This window comes from Alternaria ethzedia (genome assembly GCF_023757985.1).
Source record: "Alternaria ethzedia strain BMP 0044 chromosome Unknown scaffold_4, whole genome shotgun sequence".
In the NCBI taxonomy this organism is placed as follows: Eukaryota; Fungi; Ascomycota; class Dothideomycetes; order Pleosporales; family Pleosporaceae; genus Alternaria; species Alternaria ethzedia.
In genome coordinates this window covers 734,038-751,576 of record NW_026056197.1, presented here as the reverse complement: position 1 = coordinate 751,576, position 17,539 = coordinate 734,038, and the positions used below count along the sequence as shown (strand labels likewise).

General features: G+C 52.4%; 8 protein-coding genes across 8 annotated transcripts; 5 read left to right on the top strand and 3 right to left on the bottom strand.

The window, feature by feature from the left end:
* Positions 1-1,617: 1,617 nt before the first annotated feature.
* Positions 1,618-2,478, bottom strand: J4E87_002386 (uncharacterized protein; the record flags this gene model as incomplete). The annotated part of the gene is made up of 1 exon (XM_049374023.1): positions 1,618-2,478. The coding sequence occupies one exon, from the start codon at positions 2,476-2,478 to the stop codon at positions 1,618-1,620; it is 861 nt and encodes a 286-aa protein (XP_049236163.1).
* A 1,482-nt stretch (positions 2,479-3,960) lies between these two features.
* On the bottom strand, positions 3,961-4,265 carry J4E87_002385 (uncharacterized protein; the record flags this gene model as incomplete). Its single annotated transcript, XM_049374022.1, has 2 exons — positions 3,961-4,119; positions 4,170-4,265. 2 exons carry the CDS (start codon positions 4,263-4,265, stop codon positions 3,961-3,963), a joined length of 255 nt encoding a protein of 84 aa, XP_049236162.1.
* Positions 4,266-4,443: 178 nt separating this feature from the next.
* On the top strand, positions 4,444-5,057 carry J4E87_002384 (uncharacterized protein; the record flags this gene model as incomplete). The annotated part of the gene is made up of 6 exons (XM_049374021.1): positions 4,444-4,446; positions 4,495-4,533; positions 4,585-4,618; positions 4,671-4,679; positions 4,730-4,830; positions 4,893-5,057. 6 exons carry the CDS (start codon positions 4,444-4,446, stop codon positions 5,055-5,057), a joined length of 351 nt encoding a protein of 116 aa, XP_049236161.1.
* Positions 5,058-5,580: 523 nt separating this feature from the next.
* J4E87_002383 (uncharacterized protein) lies at positions 5,581-7,020 on the top strand (the record flags this gene model as incomplete). The annotated part of the gene is made up of 8 exons (XM_049374020.1): positions 5,581-5,764; positions 5,819-5,826; positions 5,872-6,104; positions 6,269-6,396; positions 6,443-6,677; positions 6,732-6,854; positions 6,908-6,942; positions 6,995-7,020. 8 exons carry the CDS (start codon positions 5,581-5,583, stop codon positions 7,018-7,020), a joined length of 972 nt encoding a protein of 323 aa, XP_049236160.1.
* A 701-nt stretch (positions 7,021-7,721) lies between these two features.
* On the top strand, positions 7,722-9,265 carry J4E87_002382 (uncharacterized protein; the record flags this gene model as incomplete). Its single annotated transcript, XM_049374019.1, has 2 exons — positions 7,722-8,048; positions 8,102-9,265. The coding sequence occupies 2 exons, from the start codon at positions 7,722-7,724 to the stop codon at positions 9,263-9,265; spliced, it is 1,491 nt and encodes a 496-aa protein (XP_049236159.1).
* A 1,717-nt stretch (positions 9,266-10,982) lies between these two features.
* Positions 10,983-12,644, top strand: J4E87_002381 (uncharacterized protein; the record flags this gene model as incomplete). Its single annotated transcript, XM_049374018.1, has 2 exons — positions 10,983-11,142; positions 11,191-12,644. 2 exons carry the CDS (start codon positions 10,983-10,985, stop codon positions 12,642-12,644), a joined length of 1,614 nt encoding a protein of 537 aa, XP_049236158.1.
* A 588-nt stretch (positions 12,645-13,232) lies between these two features.
* On the bottom strand, positions 13,233-13,690 carry J4E87_002380 (uncharacterized protein; the record flags this gene model as incomplete). The annotated part of the gene is made up of 2 exons (XM_049374017.1): positions 13,233-13,606; positions 13,675-13,690. The coding sequence occupies 2 exons, from the start codon at positions 13,688-13,690 to the stop codon at positions 13,233-13,235; spliced, it is 390 nt and encodes a 129-aa protein (XP_049236157.1).
* A 718-nt stretch (positions 13,691-14,408) lies between these two features.
* Positions 14,409-17,501, top strand: J4E87_002379 (uncharacterized protein; the record flags this gene model as incomplete). The annotated part of the gene is made up of 2 exons (XM_049374016.1): positions 14,409-16,207; positions 16,775-17,501. 2 exons carry the CDS (start codon positions 14,409-14,411, stop codon positions 17,499-17,501), a joined length of 2,526 nt encoding a protein of 841 aa, XP_049236156.1.
* Positions 17,502-17,539: the final 38 nt, after the last annotated feature.

The following is a 17,539-nucleotide window of genomic DNA, read 5'->3' as shown; positions in this document are numbered from 1 at the left end:
ACCTGCAACGTTTGACAATCATGCAGCCCTATGCACCCTCCCGTTTCCTGGGAACACGTGGTGGCGGTCAGTATGTCGGATGCAGCACCGCCTACGTTTTCATTTGCGGTTACCGGTCGCATCTCCAATAACCTTGACGACCATCATCCTTTGCATGGCCGCAAGCGCTCTGGAAAGTGTGCGTGTCACACCGGCCCCATGCCATTGTTACTTGTTTCAGTAAACGAAAATGTAGGTCCGCAGCAGTCATCAGAACTTTCGGCCCCCAACCCTACAGCTGGTCCACCAAAAGACGGGCATGATGCAATCGTGCTTGTCTTATCTCATTCGGTCCGTTCAAGTCACTGTGTGCTCGTAATTGTACAGACAGCTTTTTCCGACTTCACCTCCAGGATATCCGTTGGACGTTGCGAACACAACTCAGCTAGTGAAGGGAAGAGGTGACACCGTAAAATGACTGCGGGCAGCGAACGCAGGTCCGACCGTACCTGCGACCAGCGCACGTACTGCCATCTACCTTTAGGTACCAACCAAAATAGAGTGACACCGTTGTGCGAGGCGCTGCGCTGCGCTGGGTGTCCCTCTCCTTGAGCAACGCAACGCTAGCAGAGTCACGATGACCTGCCGAGGCATCACGATTGGTATGTAGGAAATGCAGCAGCATTTATGGAATAGGTTAGCCAAAGAACAAAGATGCTATATTGTGAACGCCACCAAGCTGACAGAGCAGCCTTACTACCGATATATACCCGCGCTTCGTAAACCTATCGCGCTCCACGGATGCGCCCGTACAAACAAGCGAGAACCGCATGTCCGGGCAGACCATCGCTTCATATGCTCCTAAGTAGCAATTGTACGATGTGCCACTTCACCGCTTAGACCCCGCGTCAGCTGACTTACATGCGCTCGAATACCCCACGCACCATCTCGCCCATCGTTCCCGCAGATACGGTACCAGGCGAGTGTCTCGGGACCTGTAACGATGTCGGCACTGCCTAGTTATCACTCACCGGAAACAGGGCGAAGATATATCCGGTTGCTGTTCGTATGTTCCTTGGATAGCATTGGATACGATATCCCACTTGCATCATTCTATACATGGTATACACCGCCTTCTTTATCTCCAAATGTTGGGTTGCTCCTCCGCGTGTGGGTTCCACGAAGTCACAATGATCTATGAGTCAGTAGCAAGGCGTCACTGTTTTGACCGGAATCATTGCACACAGGACGAGCAACCCAACACCGTTCGTTGCCCGAGGCGACACGAAGGAATCATGACAGGGTTAACAGCTTATAAAGCTTACGATAAGTCACAGTGGAGATTCACTTGTTCCTTACAGCATATCCCAACAATGGGCAAACGTCCTGCTTGAGAATGAGAAGGTCTATTATTGAGTAATACGTATAAAGGTCCTCAGAGCAGAAAAGGCCAGAACAATCGACTTGGGGGTATATCCATATCTTCCACCAAGCCTGGCGGGATCAAATGTCCTATCCAGACAAGAATCCCGCTGAACAAAGAAAAATTCCTCCAAACGCCCCCGGTGTTCTTCTAAAATAGTCGTAACGTCGTCATATTATACATCTCCCATCCACGAAGTCGAGCGTTGCTCTGTCTTACATGAAGACACCAGCCAACACCATCATGCCAACGGCGTAGTATCCGACGTACTTTCCGGCACTCAAGCTCATAGCTCCGCTCTCGTCAGTGCCACCAGGCGCAGTGGTGCCTTTCTCAAGGGTACCATTTAGAACAAGAGACCTGGTGCCATTGACATCAGAAACTGTGACGAGGGTCTTGTTGAGTGCGGCATAGCTGCCGTTACCGACAAGATCGTTGAGGTATTGCTGGTCGTCGTTCTCGTCGCATCCACAGACGAACTCCTCTTCGCACAAGCATACGACGGGAAGAGACTCATTGCGGCCCTGCGTTTGGCGTGTCCACAGTGCGCGCCGGTCATTGTCGTTGTCGTCATCGTCGTTGGTCGCGGACTGGTTGTAAAAACGGTAGGGGTTGTTGTAATAGTAAGGGTAGGCGCTGTGGAGCCACAGGCCGGGCATGATGGCCACTACGAGGGCTACTCCAATCAGAGGAGCGGCGACGAGTCCCTTGGGCGTTCTCGAACCAGCGGTGTAGGGTGTTCGAGCACCGCCGCCATAGAATTGTCCACCACCGAAAGTGCGCGGTCGACCTGATCCAGCGGAGGATAGACCACCAGCGTTGGAGGAGGGTGATGTACGTCCTGAAGAGCCGCCACCGCTGCTTCCTCCACCCGAGCGACTGCCACCGCCTCCGCCACCACCTCCACGGCCACCGCCTCCCTTGCGACGCTCTAGTGTGTGGTCTGGTGAGACAATCTCGGAGGGAGGAACAACTCGTCGCTCGTGGAGGACGTTGAGGGCGTTGGATTCGGGTATCGAGGCGGCGCTGATTACTTGTGCGGCAACGAGGCCGGTGAGGATCTGTGAGAACTTCATGACGGAGTTGATGTGTGACGGTGATACAGGAGAATCGCGGATGTAATTTGCGACACCAGATGTCGGGTCGAGGTAATACCGATAAAGCTACAGGGATGTGATAGTAGTGTGGTATGAGAAAGCAAAACGTGAGATGTTTGCAGTGTGATTGTGTAGCGGAGTTGCTAGGTATAGGGTAGGATCAATGTACGGGTTTGTGAAGAGGCAGGCGTGGGTCTTTAATGTTGTGCTGGCGCAAGACATGGGTTGCACAGCCCTGCGTCATCAAAGAAAGCCTGGGGCAAAGGGTAAAGCTTAGTCGGTTGCGACCCGCCACTATACCAGCCAAGCTCAACGCCATAATCTAGCAGGCAGTTGGGTGCCTGACCAGTTGTTCCCGATCTGACCATGCTATAGGCTAAATCCTATGGATTTTTGTGGCTGTAGCATGCGATTTCTTTGGGCACCCTTTGGTATACGCCGTTGATCTGCTCGAATGGGCGCAATGCTGCACAAACGCCTGACACAATTTGGATACCTTCTCACTCTCGACCACAACCTGAGTCTGTCCCTGAAAGTCTTCATTATAGAATATTCATGACGTGCAAATCGATCAAGTGCATCGCATTACTCAGGGTATATGACCTCATGGTTGCTGATCTGCCGAGGCACTAAACGAGCCTCCCGAACCAGAGGTGTGGCCAAACGCATCACAGACTGGATGACCAACAAACCAGAAGAGCAAGCTCTGCCGAATAACCGATTGCGCCTCGATGTGGTTTGCTAGCGGGAGGCATTGCAATCGCTATGAATCACTACCATGGAATCTCGTCATTGGTGCGCAAATGTGCTCTGGGCATACGGCGCGGAAACAACGAACGCCAAGAACGCAATCTTGGGTGTGTGGGACTGCACGCATCAATGTGCGCGAACAATAACAATGAATGTTGTGTCTTGCATGTATGGATCTCGAAGCGCATGATGCTTTGTTGGCACAACCCGATATTGACAATGGGCAGCATCGTGGCAGGATCAACGACAGGACCGGATTAAAAGGCTTGGCAATTGTGAGGGAGTATCATCTCACTGCGGTGCAGGGCGCCTAAACGGTAAACGATGCTTCGTGATACTTAGATAATGGCCGCACCACATGCTCCATTCCTCCGCTGGCCTGCTTCTCCAGTAAAGCTCTTTGTTGTCCGTCGAGCGCCTGGTCCTCATCGTGAACAATTTCCACGATATAATTGTTGATTTGTTCGCGTGACCCTACATATTGTCACTGCACATGCGAATGGAGCTTCCGCATCTCGAGCCGTTAATGGGCCACCGATAGTCGTAGGGCTATGTATACGCCGGTCCCTTGGTCTGGGTTCAACGGTGGCGCAGCCAGGGCACATGGTAGGCCTGGTACTTCGTGACCGTATCTGCGGGCAGCAAGGCTGATGTGGCGCTATGCCTATCAGTCGCCGGGCTTTGCGCAGCAGACATGGTCTACTCGGGCTATCATCGTGCTTGCGGTGGTGGTTCAGCGGGACCTCCATCCGACACTGTCTGGTATTTCCTGTATTCCTGCTCGAGTTCTCTCTGCATCTCGAAGTCGGCCTGTCGTTCGCGCTTAACTCGTTGCTGTTCGAAGTCCCGGATGACGCCCATATGCATTGCCTGATACAAGTTAGATAATTCCTGGACCATGTCCGTTCCGCAGTACTCACGGCTTTGTCGTTCCTCTGCGACCAATGCACAAATGCTACGGTACCGATTGCGGTGACGCACGTAGTCGCCAGTGTGATCTGCGACGCTCGAGACATGGCGGGGACCGTGGAGTAAAGGCGAAGTTGGGGACGAGGCCTTGTGTAAAGTTGGAGCGGGTTCTCTGCGGGTGGGAGCTCGGGCCTTGGAGCTCCTTCCGCCAAGTCTACGGCTGCATCGTGCCTCTCCGCAACTCTACCCTGTGACAACCAACATCCCCGCAAATCAGCACTCAAGATGGTGAGGAAACCAATAGCAGGATACCGGAGCGAATACTGACAGCTGCAGTCCGCCCAAAACTCCGCGGGAATCCAGACCCTGCTCGATGTAAGGCAGCGCAACCCACTACAACCTCCATATAGCTCACACCGCACCTAGGCCGAGCGCGAAGCTCAGAAGATTGTTCAGCAAGGTATTTCAGCACATGAGCTTGTCTGTTCGGGTAGTCGCTAACCGCTCACCAGCAAGAGAATGTAAACAACGCCCGACGTACCCAGCCGTATCAACACTCTAACCGACCCAGACCGTACGAAGCGAGTAAAGGACGCCCGAAACGAAGCACAGAAGGAGATCGAGGACTACAGGAAAGAGAAGGAGTCCGAATACCAGAAGTTCGAGAAGGAGGTGCGTTGGCCGAGACGATCTACTATACGCGTAACGAAAGTGGGAGACTAACTAGGGCGCAGCACAGCTCAGGCAACCAGAAGGCTGAAGAGGACGCGAAGAAGGACACAGATGCCAAGGTCAAGGAGATTGACGAGATCGGCAACAAGTCTGGCAGCAAGGTCGTCGATCAGCTCATCGAGGCCGTCGTAAACGCGCACCCCAAGCCACCGGGCAAGCAGGACTAGAGCGCCAACACAAGTGGAAGGACGAAGCGTGGAGTCAGACTGGTGCGATGCTGTTGAGGAGACATGTGACGAAGAGCGCTCCTTGAACATGATCTTTGACGGGCCCAAGACAGTCAAGGTCGATCTATCGGCCTCGAACATACCAACAATAGACGATATGCTGCGAGTTTGGTGAATGTACTCCAGTTCAACTTGCCTTTTTCTTCTAGGCTTAATGGTCGAGTTGATGTCTATCGTGAAATACATTCCAGTCTTCCAAGGTCACCAACCCGACACGCTTGTATAGCGCATACAACTACATTGGTGACGTCCTAGAAGTATGCATATGTACTGTGTTCTTAGCCTCGCATGTGTGAATAGCAGACGAAATGCTTATATCTTCCGTTGTTGCTGCACCTCTCTACTCGTTGCGGACCCTGGCCCACGTTCGTCCTAGCTTCCCGAGGGCCTACGTCACTGCTGTGGAACTTTATCGCTCGAGCATCAACGCGTCCCCAAACTGCAATACAATGCGCTGCACCCAATGGTACGAATCTGTGCTCGAGCGACCATTCGCTCGCCTGTATACAGAATCACATCATGTACACTCTCACCAATAAATGCGACACGCCAATTCAGCAGCTCGCAATGTCGCAAAGAAGACCCGCGCATCTCCGACTTTGGTCGCGAGATTGTAGATGAGTTTGCCGTAATGCGCGAGAAATATGGTATGTCCATGCCACTATCAAACTCAACTTCTGGAAGTAGCTAACGAAAAGTAGATGCACCTGTATGTGCTTTCGTCCTTCGCACATCGCACCACTGACCCTTCCAGAAACACACCATAGTCCTTGCGCACGGTTTGCTAGGCTTCGACGAACTACGGCTCGCAGGACAGTTCATACCTGGCATACAATACTGGCGTGGCATCACAGATGCGCTGGCGCACAAGGGCATCGAGGTTATCGTGGCTGCGGTCCCAGCCAGTGGCAGTATCGAGGCGCGCTCTGCGAAACTGGCGGAGAGCATTGCGCTCAAAGCGAAGGGAAAGCAGGTCAACATTATCGCGTAAGCTGAATTGACCCAATGAGATGCTGCATCGCAGACCACTAACAATTCATAGGCATAGCATGGTATTGACATATTGACATGATACAATGATGAGTGACTGACCTCTACTTAGGGGTAATCAGTGCCTACACCCACGCAGTGCAGTTACTAAATACACGTAGGGGTCTCGACTCACGATACATGATCAGTCAGCTCCGGCCAACTGACTTCAAGATTCTCTCTTTGACCACAATAGCCACTCCACACAGGGGTTCTGCTTTTGCAGATTACATGTTCGAGACGATCGGTCGTACGTCAGTGGTACTTCTTGAATGCTTCTACTAAACTATTTCTAGCACGCAGGATCAAACGCGTCTACAGTGTTATGGAGTACTTCGGTCTTGAAACTGGCGCCTTCTCCCAACTCACGCAAGAGTACATGAAGAATAACTTCAATCCCAAGACGCCAGACATACCTGATGTCAAGTATTACTCATATGGCGCATCTCTCGAACCCACTCGATGGTCCGTCTTTGCGCCTTCCCACAGTATCGTCAAGGCAAAGGAGGGCATCAACGATGGCCTGGTCAGGTGCGTGGACGGCTGGCGTTTGGTACGCTTAATGGCAACTAATCACGTTGATAGCGTCGAGTCGAGTCGGTGGGGCGACTACAAAGGCACCTTGATTGGTGTAAGCCATCTCGACCTGATCAACTGGACGAACCGGCTGAAGTGGTTCTTTTGGGAGCTTACGGGCAGCAAGCGCAAGTATGGAAGCAACGCTCACAACGACTGCTGAACTTGAGCTGACCATGATGTAGCTTCAATGCCATTGCGTTCTATCTTGACATATGCGGTCAGTAGCTCTGGTCCAAACTTTCGTGACAGATCACTGACACAGATCACAGATATGCTGGCCAAAGAAGATCTGTGAACTTGCCAGATGCACAGCAACAAGTCGCAATTGTGGATGCGTTCTGGTCCTCCTGTATCTGACGTCTGAGCAAGCTTGTGCGTCGTCGTGGAATTCAGCTCCGCCCTTTCAGAAAAGGCTGTTGATTAATGAGCCTCAGCTGAGGAAGCGTTGCGCCCAGTCACACGACGCGATGCTCATGTAAGACAGGGATCAGCTTCAGCCCGGAAGTGCGGCTATGGCTGTGGCTGTGTGCGGCACATTGTCCGAAATGGGCACATGGCATGCCGAATATGTACACTCAAAGTTTGAGTAAATACGCAAAATGATACTCTCTTCAGGGTACAACCTTGAGCGTTGCCGCAGAAGCCGTGCAGGAGAGTGGTTTGGGTGATTGTTGCGTTGAAAAGCGTTCGCGTTGGGTTATGACGTTGGGGACGGACCCTGGTCAGGCAGAAGGAACCCCGCGGGCATCCGTTCTGGAGATGCCCAGCCCGCATCGCAAACACTCCCACGACATGACACGCGTTCTCCTGGCTTAGCCGCTGCATCACCAACTGACTCCATGCGCTAAATTGATCCTCTGCTCCCCAGCTACAACCTTCATCCTTGACATGTCGGTTCACTTCTACAAGCTTCGCGACTACCCGTTTACTTAGTCACCCGGTGCCTGGAAGCAACATTGGAATACTGGCCACTAATCCTGAACGCGAACCTTCAAGATGATCGTCAACATAGTGCTCGAGAACCCTCACGAGCACTACACCAATCTCGACGTCATCCAAGGCAGAGTCCATCTGCGGGTGCCGAATCCGACCAACATTAGCAGCATTATCGTGAAGCTAGAGGGCGAAAGCAGGACGCGACTGCTGGCACCCATACACCCAAACAGACCAGACAAACAGCGACCAGTGCTGGAAGTCCACAAGTTCCTGTACAAGACACAGGTGGTCTGGCCGACAAATGTGCGCCCCGAAGATGTCGCCCAGAATCCGAAGGCAGCCTTCACCATCAACGCCGGGTCCTTTGAGTACCCGTTCCAGTTCAAGGTACAACGCGCAATACACGTCAACATATCGTATATAGCTAACAACCCTCTCAGCTTCCTCTCAATACGCAATGCCAGCAGACGAACAACCCCATCTCCAACGTTTCCTTTTCGAACGCGATACCCGAATTCGCGAAGACACCGACACAACACGTAAAGGCGACACTACCTCCTACACTGGGTGGATTTCCGGGGGAGGCAGAGATACGATACTTTGTCAAGGTCACAGTAAACAGACCGCAGTTCTTCAAGGAGAATCCCAGGGCAATTGCGAACTTCAATTTCCTTCCGATTGAACCTCCGAGACCCGACAAGACAGACGGCGAGGCGTATGCGAGGCGACAACATGAGTTCCTCGAAAATGCTCCCAGCGTAGCGGCAGGCAAACGAATGAGCTTCTTTGATAGAAAGAACTCGACAGGAAGTGCTCCGCCATCACCGACGACAGGCAGTGTGCCACCTCGGATAGCCATTGATGCCCGATTGCCTAATCCTGCTATTCTCACTAGCAACCAAGACTTACCGCTGAGACTACTTGTGAAGAACGTCAGCGCGCGCACAAAGAACATATATCTGCAGATGCTCCAGATTGAGCTGATAGGGTATACCAAGGTACGCGCGCATGAGGTGTCACGGACAGAGTCGAACAGCTGGATTCTGTGCTCTTTCAGTAACATGGCCATTCCCATTGGAAGTCCCTCTGACCCTCTCGATACGGAAGTGCCCATCAATGCCGAGTACTGGTCTGGGAAACCGGTACCCAACACTGTGCCACCCACCTTCACGTCCTGCAACCTCGCGCGTTTCTACGAGTTGGAGATACGTGTTGGCGTTGGCTATGGGAGCTACAAGCACGGTGAAGATCAGCTCATTGTCTTACCCCTCAGACTACCAGTCAAGGTCTACTCGGGCATCGCGCCACCCAAAGCACTCCTGGAAGGTGGTTTCCCTGCAGACAAACCCACCACACTTGCCCCACCGCCCCAAGCAGCTGCTCACACACCAACAACGCCAACACAAGGAGGTTTCAACGCATCTAACGCGTCTTTTGGGCAGCCAGTACAGCCCCAGCATGCTCCCGCTTATGACGATGCGCCGCCGAGCTACGAGGACGCGATTGGACAGGATCTTCCCCCGATCAATGGGTACAGAGGTAGTTACCAGCCCCCTCCTGCACCCGAAGGCGAGCCTAGGTTTTCCGACGAAAAGAGACGATGAAGACGCATACTACGCCTGTGTTCGTTTCTACAGCCTGAAGTCTAGCTGCTGTGCACCCTGAGGATTACACTACGTGTTTGTCGGCACATCAACACGAATCACAGCCAAGGCCTTCCATGGACACCATATAATGGTTACCACCTGAGAGGAAACGAACTCCTCTGTAAACGTCAAGGAACAGGGCTACGCCGCGGATCAGAACCCTGGACGCGTCGAGAAGTGGCGATATGGTAGGGGATGAGCGAGTCTAGGCGGGCGACATGCGACCAAGAAGAACCATTGGGCCGCAGCGAACGGCGTAAGAAGCATGCGTGCTGCAACCGAAGTGGGGGGCATGCAGCAGTTCTATGGCGGAGGTTGATCTCTTTCTACCCAGTAATCACCCTTGCTGATAGCTTTTCTGTAGTTATCGGCGGAGCAATCTGAAACAATATATTGTAGTATGGTGTATGTCGCAAGCTTTTCATCGTTACAGTTGGCTTTAATACCGAATCACTATGTAGCTCAATGTAATCATTCAAAACGTTTGTACGTCCAGACGACATGCTTGGATAGATGTGTTCAGGTGCGGGGCATACCGTGTGACCGGTGAAGCTACACGGCAGATCGGTGGAGAGCGGCAGAATGGCACTATGCAAGCCATGCCTGTCACCAGCCATCAAGTGAGGCGTGTGAGGCATTAACGCGGTCATGGTGTGCCACTGGTAGACGGCTAGCTTTGTTGTGGTTGCGAGCTTTGCGCAGACGCGTCTGTGGGAGCAACATTGCTAAACGCGCTGTAGGTATCGGATGTACCAAAACCACAAACAAAGATACTGCCGCCCACTCCCAAGGCTGTATCGTGCATTCGACGCGACACAATGCGGTCACGATACTCTGGTGGTGTTGACACTGAGTGACTGCCTTAGCCACAGACGCGCCTTCCGGCTAGCTATCGATAGCTTGGTCCAAAACAGCCTTCACCTTCAAAACAGACGCGCATAGCCGGCACCAATGCAAGCACGGCATTTGTTGTTGTTGTGGTCCTCGAATCGCGACTCTCCAGAGCAACGTCCGGAGCCCACTGTGCGCACTAACAGACGCGTCGTGCCTGACTTACGGGATGAGTAACAGCCCTGCACGCGACGGGATAGCTGACCGCCAGTCGTGACTGTTTAGCCACAGCTTCCAAGACCCGGATGCAGACACGATGCAAGACTAATGCAAGAGCCGCATACACTATCCCGTGCATGCTTCGAGCCGGTTGGTCAGAACGAGTGAAACGTTTCAAGCCGGCTCCAGGCTGCAGCCCCACTCGACCACTTGGTCGAATCGTCGCGTCTAACACCATATATACACGTCTACCCACCGCGAGATGGTCGCGTTTTCTGATCAATTCTTCGGCTGCTTTGCGTTAAGAGTTGGGAATCCGGTGGCGGGCTCGTTGGCATCTAGGGGAACGACCTTTGACTCACACCTGCAGCTCACGTGTAGTAGCGTCTGGCCCCGCTTTGCAACCATGCACCGCGCTGTGGTAAATACAGCTGGGGACGAGGTCGTGGCTGGTCCCGTCGGATTCTCTGTTTCCTGAGGTTTCGCTCTTACTCTTTCGAATGCTGGATGTTTGAAACGACTTTTACGATTTACTTGAGATTTACCACGAGATTGATACCTTGAAGAATAAACGACCTTTTTACGAACCAACACTATTGCATGCGACCCACTCGACTATTACAACATGTACTCACAGCGATCGTCGCCACCGCCACTGAAGCGCTCACATTCGGGTGAGAGCCAAAACAGCTATGCCAGCGCTGCGACAACAGTATCGCGCGCAAGCTCCAAGTTACTGTTTGGAGAGATCCCATTGACACCTGCGACGACAGTAGATGGACGATGTAAGTACCCCGTCGCAATGCGCGCGCATTCATCCTAACGTTATGAAGCGATTCGTTCCAATGGCTCCATCTGCAACCTGGTCCTCTCCACAAGCTCAGTCTTCTTGCGCTTCTGGTTAAACGACGCCTGCCGCGACAACGTACTGGATCACATGGAAACTGAAGACCTATCCAATTTCCGCCTTGTATGCCATGACTTCTCATCAAAGGCTGCGCCACGGCTCTTTGAGAAGATGACTGTGACCTTCAAGACATCTACCTTCTCCAAGCCAGCGCGCATCGAAGCGCTATCGAGGATAGGCCGTCACGTCAAGACCTTTACCTTCCACATGCCACATGGCCCAGAGACCTGCTTGCCACCCATCATCGACCCGTGCACTGGCACAGAGAAGCAGTTCATCTACGAGCCCCAAGTCCAGACGCCGCAACATGGACCAGCCAAAGACAAGGCACCCAAGTATGGCAACTGGGAGATGCAGGACTTGCTCATCAAACAGTACCCACCACTGTTCCATGCCGCGACCAATGTCCCTGCATTTTGCGCCGCCTTCTCTGAACTGATCAACCTCACACATCTCAAGGTCTCATGTCCGGGATCTACTGGCTCACTTCGACACCGACGAGGTGTAGTCGACTATGCGCTCATCTCTCTTCGCATTGCCATTGAGCGCGCTCCATTGTACAGCCTCTCTGCTCTTTCCCTCCACCCCATCCACCCTGGTGGCCTCTTATACCTCCACCCCATGCACGGCTTCGGCAGCACACCATCCTCAGCCAAGCGCTGGGGTCAAATCCGTCGCCTCTCAATCTGCATGGAAAGCATACCCTTCAACTCAAGCTCATCGCGCACCCGCGCCCAATCTCTAGAACACCTCCGCATCCTACACGCCTACCTCGCCACACTCTCGCGCGGCCTAACGCGTGTCTTCTTCCGCTGGAAAGGCGAGCGAGGACCTTCTCCCCTCTCACTCGATCGTGAACCTTGCATGCTTCCCAGCCGAGAGGAGTCCACCCACCCCTCTCTTCGCGGCCAAACCAATGGTCCCCGCCCCTTGAAGTTCCCTCGCCTCCGCGTCATGGAACTGGAAAACGCGCTCATGGACTCCGCGCAAATTAGCGACTTCATCACAAAGCACAAGCGTTCCCTCCGCGAGTTCAACTTTGAAGACGTTAAGCTGCGCGAGGGCGACTGGGATCTCGCGCTTGAACCTCTGACTACCATCTCTGGAAGCGATCGATGGAAGCAATACCAAGAAGAGGTCATGGATGTTCCCATTATGCTCTCGCCTATTGATGCCGAGCCGCGGGTCATGGGCCCGTTGCTTGAGGAGGTCGAACAGGCCATTGAAGAGGTTAGTGGAAAGGAGAGGAGAGAACATGCGCTGTCGAGGTGGTTGGGTAGACCGCGACAGTCGAGTAAGAAAGATAGCTTCTGGGGTGGAGGAAAGAGGTTCCTGCATCTTTCGAGCTGGAAGGGCAGCTCGCCTGTCATGGTTAGGTAAAGTGGCTGTGCGTGTTTTCCTGGGTTCTTGTCGGTACTAGGGAGTTTTGCTGTGGTACGTCACGGTTGATACCCCTCGGGCATGGTTTATGGCGTCTGCTTTCTGTCTTTATCGTTCTTGTTGTTGGGTTTCGGATAACGGCCTCTCATGTCCTCTCTTTTCGTCTTTCCTTTGTCTTGTCTTCCTCACGCTCATTACGACTTCGACGTCTTCACGGCATTTACGACTACTCCGAAGATATCACGTTTGCGCATAGTTACGATGGTATGAGTAGAATAGTATGACCTTACGATCATTCAATGACATTTCCTTCTGGTCCTTACCTTATTGCGCTCATCGCATCGGTCCAGCGTGATTTTGATGTCCACTTTGAAATGAGCCAACTTCAGAGCTGTGCTCATATTTTGCCGTACCTACAAGGTGTCCGCACGTTTGTTCACAGGCCATGTTCATGCCCAAAGCTCAATATCCGTATATGTCACGCGCATACATTGTGGTCATTGGCATCCGCAGAGTTGTTGAACACCCATTGATTAGAAGCGTGTTTATTGAAAGAACTGGTATACATATTCGCCTCCAGCCTCGCATCTATAGCTTAGCCTTGTTCTGCACCTTCTTGAAGATAGGCTCTAGCTTCGTCGCGCTCATAACGTTTCCCTTGACCTTCAACTTCCCGCTCATAAACAGCTTCTGAGCATTCGCGTTGCCGGCCGCAAGCTTGCCGAAGTCCTCGTCGCTCAACACCAGTGTGGCGGTAGCCTTCTTGCCAGCCGGGGCGGGACCCTTGCCGACCGTGCCGGTCTCCTTGAGATCAAGGTACCATGTTTCTTGTGTGCCGGCCTTGTTCTTGAGTGTGAAAGCGAAGATGGCCTTGCCGTTCTTGATGGCCTCTTTGCGGTCGGCGTCGGAAGCGGAAAGGGCTTGCGCGATCTCGTCGAAGGCGGCGGAGGCGGGGAATTCGTCTAGACGTGTGTTAGTTACACTATTCTGAGATTCCATAGGAGGTTTCGTAGGGTCGGCATGTGCATACCGTTCTTGAGAGACATATTGGCGATGTGTTGCTAGTGGTGATGCGCGTTCGGGAAAGGTAGAGACTGATGGCGATAGTAACTAGGCGGAAGAGGTTTGTGGAGTCGAAGTCGCGAATGCGGAACAGTCTGGGGTATATAAGAGCTTCGGAGGCTTGTGACAGCAGTGATGATGTGTGCAGCTGCGAATCTGGGGAAGCATGTGAATGAGTGAGTGGGCCGAGACCCTTGAAACGATCATGCCGAGGCATAACCGCTTTTGGACGGAGCACGTGGACTAGTTCTTCGGCAGGCTCGCATCTCTTTCCTCAAATTACTTCAAAGTTTAACGATCTCTAGCAGCGGACAACACCTTCAAGTTGCTAGGAAGTAAATTGAACTTGCTCGCAGCGGCTTACTCTGTTGCATTTCGTCGCACCATTGCAGTCAATGTGTGTGTCCACGAAGTGCCGTTGCTACGACCTGATAGTTCTGGACGCCGGCGAGGTACTTGCGGCGGACATTGAGACCGAGCAGCTTGCGGCGCATCCACTTCTGCGTTTGACTCGACTAATGCTGTTGCATGAAGAGGTCGGGATGGTTGCGCGTTATTACGTCGCCGCCAAGCTGAACACGTGATGACGTGGAACAGTGGACGCGTCTCATGCGGGGATCTGAGACGCGTTCTCGCTCTCCTCTCATCTCATCATCCCGTCTGCTCAACATCAACCACAAGACTTGAGCATTTACTTACACCATGAAGAATGATCTTCATCAGACGTTCGGCGAGATCTTCAACGGCGACCCATCCGCGTTTCGCAAGCAATTACTAGAGGTCCAACATTTCACAACTAATCGAAGCAAAGCTGAGGAATGGGCAGCAGATTTGCGCTTTCTGGATATTTCCGGAGTACCGGATCTACAGGCAGAGAAGCAGAAGCAGAAGCGAGACCGCCGCTACGCACTAACTAAGGCTCGTTTCTACGAGCGAAAGATACCGTCATGCGAAGTCCCCATCACGAAGCGTGAAGACGACGACGAAGACGCATACATTGCTGTCTCATGGAGGTGGGCTGTGCCCAAACATGAGGCTCTCTTCGATGAGTCCGACCCCCCTGTATTCGATTATCGAATCAGGAGGCCGCGTGCGAAGCGGCACAAAAGTGACTTTCCGGACCGCTACATGGATCGGGTAATACAATTCGCACAGAGCGTTAATGTGTCCAAAGTATGGATCGACAAGGAGTGCATATATCAGAGATTGGGAGACGAAAGAAGGTGGCCAAAAGACAAGGAATTGGGAGTTCAGATCATGGATCTAGTCTACGGCGACAGTACAGTCTCGGTTGGCTTACTCACGGTGGAGCTTACGCATCAACGCCAAGTCGATCTTCTATCTGAACTCCTACAGGGCCGCATTTTCGTCGACCCCAAGGACAGAGAAAATCCAAAGTTGAGACCCGAAGTCAATGTTCTAGCAGTACAAAAGCTGATTCGGCGCATTCTCAGCGACCCTCGCTGGGATCGTGGCTGGATCTTCCAAGAAGATCATTTGGCCTCGAACAGGATGATCTTACTCATACCGTGTTCTGCAAGTGTTCGAAAAGATCAGGGCTATGACTTTGGTGATATCCTTGGGGACTTGAAGATCAAGCTTAAGGATCTTCGACAAAATGCGACCATGTTTTGCTTGGCTCGCCCTGAGGAACGGCGGCCTAATACCGACATACTGAAAAAGCTCAAACAATACAACATCTGCAACAGGAGCTACACATTGCTACAGGACGACCATCTGTTGCGTTCCGGGAGGAATGGTATTCGCGGTAACACTGGCGATGACAAGAACTATCAGCGCGGAAGCAACTACGAGATTGCAGCGTACCGAACGACTACGAACTGTGTGCTCGACGATATTTGCAGCCGTTCGTTGGAGAACGAGGAGGACAGAATCGCTATCCTTGCAAACGCTCTAAGATTTACTAAGCGCATAGATATCGGGAAAGGATCTCCGATACATAAGCCAGACAAATACAGCCTCTCTGTAGCTCTGCTCGCACTTATACTGGTGAATGGGGAGATATTGAAGAGTACGACATGGGAACCATCTGACCGTGCGCGTCTGCCCTGCGAAAGTAACCTGATGCAGCACACGTTACAATCGTATCTCGCGGCATGTCAACACGAGTTTAGTGTCCCTAATCTGCGATTCCAGCAAACTTTCGTCGACCACTGTCGTCTCAAATCCCCAACTATCACGTCTCGTGGTCTTCAGACGGAAGGCTGGCTTTTCGAACTATTCCCTCGTGAGCGATCAAGAATACGAGCAGACCAGCTCAGCCTCCGTCTCACCGATTCGGATCGAGAAGCTCTATCTGATCTAGGCCGAGGTCCAGTGCTTCGGGGTACGAAGCTCGACGAGGATGTACATACGGCATTGGATGCACTGATTCAGAAGTTGGAAGCACTATGGCCAGGTAGCAAGCTCGCCAGCTACATGCGCAGACAACTGTTTTTTGATGAACATCTGTCGCGATCAGATTTACCACCGTCTGCACCGTACGTACTAGACATGATGTTCGCACTCTATCAAGCTCTTCGCGACGATCAAGAGCTTCGTTTGGGGCGGCTGGCTTCAGCACGTCCGCATACAGAGCCAACTGCCATCTTCATCAGGCCGGAGCCAGATGGTTGGAGGACAGAGCAAGCAACCCACTTAAACTCTGACGGAGCACCTTGCCTTGCAAAGATATTCACGAGCTGGGATCAATCACATGGTTCTGAACGACTGGCAAGCTTGGAAGTCGGTAGGAGGATCCAAGAGGCTCGTGGCAAGCGGGATTGTTTGCTGTATAGCGCTGGATGGGTGAATGGAGTTTGGTACGCGCAAGATCAGCGAATGGGAAAATATGTCTTTCCTCTCGCGGGCATTACCGAAGATCGACATCGGGTAGAATCCGTAGCAGGCGGCGGGGGAAGGACGAGGAAGAGGAAGAGGGATGGTGGCAGCTAGTACATGCGATCTATCTCTTCAAATGATTAATAGTATATGAAGTTCCGGCTTTGCGACACATTCGGCTTTGTTCACCCTTTTCTTTACGATCATGCAAACAAGAAGCAAACGAGCGCATCACTTGCTTTTTCACCGCCCTCCAAGAACCGGCACCGATCCTTCAACCAAAGCATGTCTTCCCAGACTAAAAAGCTCGTCCTGAAATTCTCTCTTACCCCGCTTACATACCTGTTCACTCACATCAACTCGCTCTTTCAATCGCAGCGCAGGGCATGGAAAGACTTCGCCGAAAATACTCCGGATCCTGCTCTTGTAAACCTGATCAATGGCCCCATGGAAGATACTGGAAGACTGCTGAACATGACACAAAACTTTCTGCGAAAGCTCATCGACTTGGCAGAGATCAAACTGAAGCAGGTAGAAACGGAAGCACAAATAGCCGGTGCAGAATGGCTCGACAACCCGACCGATCCCATGAACAACGCGAAATTCCTCATGGCGAGAAAGATCCATAGCGAATACGCAAAGCATATGAGGGATGCTTGGGATGTTGGGTTAAAGATTATTCCTGGAATACAGGCGAGATTTGACGATATGGAGGACACGCTCGAGAAGCTTGCTGTGCTCATACCAATCGAGGAGCTGGCGCTGCCACTTGAGCCGTTCGTAGTCAAGGGATTAGAGGTCAAAGACAGGATGTGGGTGTTTGCAATAAGGCTATTGGGCATCGTGCGGGCGGTTGATATCGGCCTCGGTGTTGCGACTGTGGCTGTCAACGTCGAAAAGTACCCAGAAGCGGACAAACTTGCGCGAGCAAGATACAAATTTGGGGATTACTGAGTGTCAGAAATGAGGAAGTGTTTGGTGCGTAAGCAAGA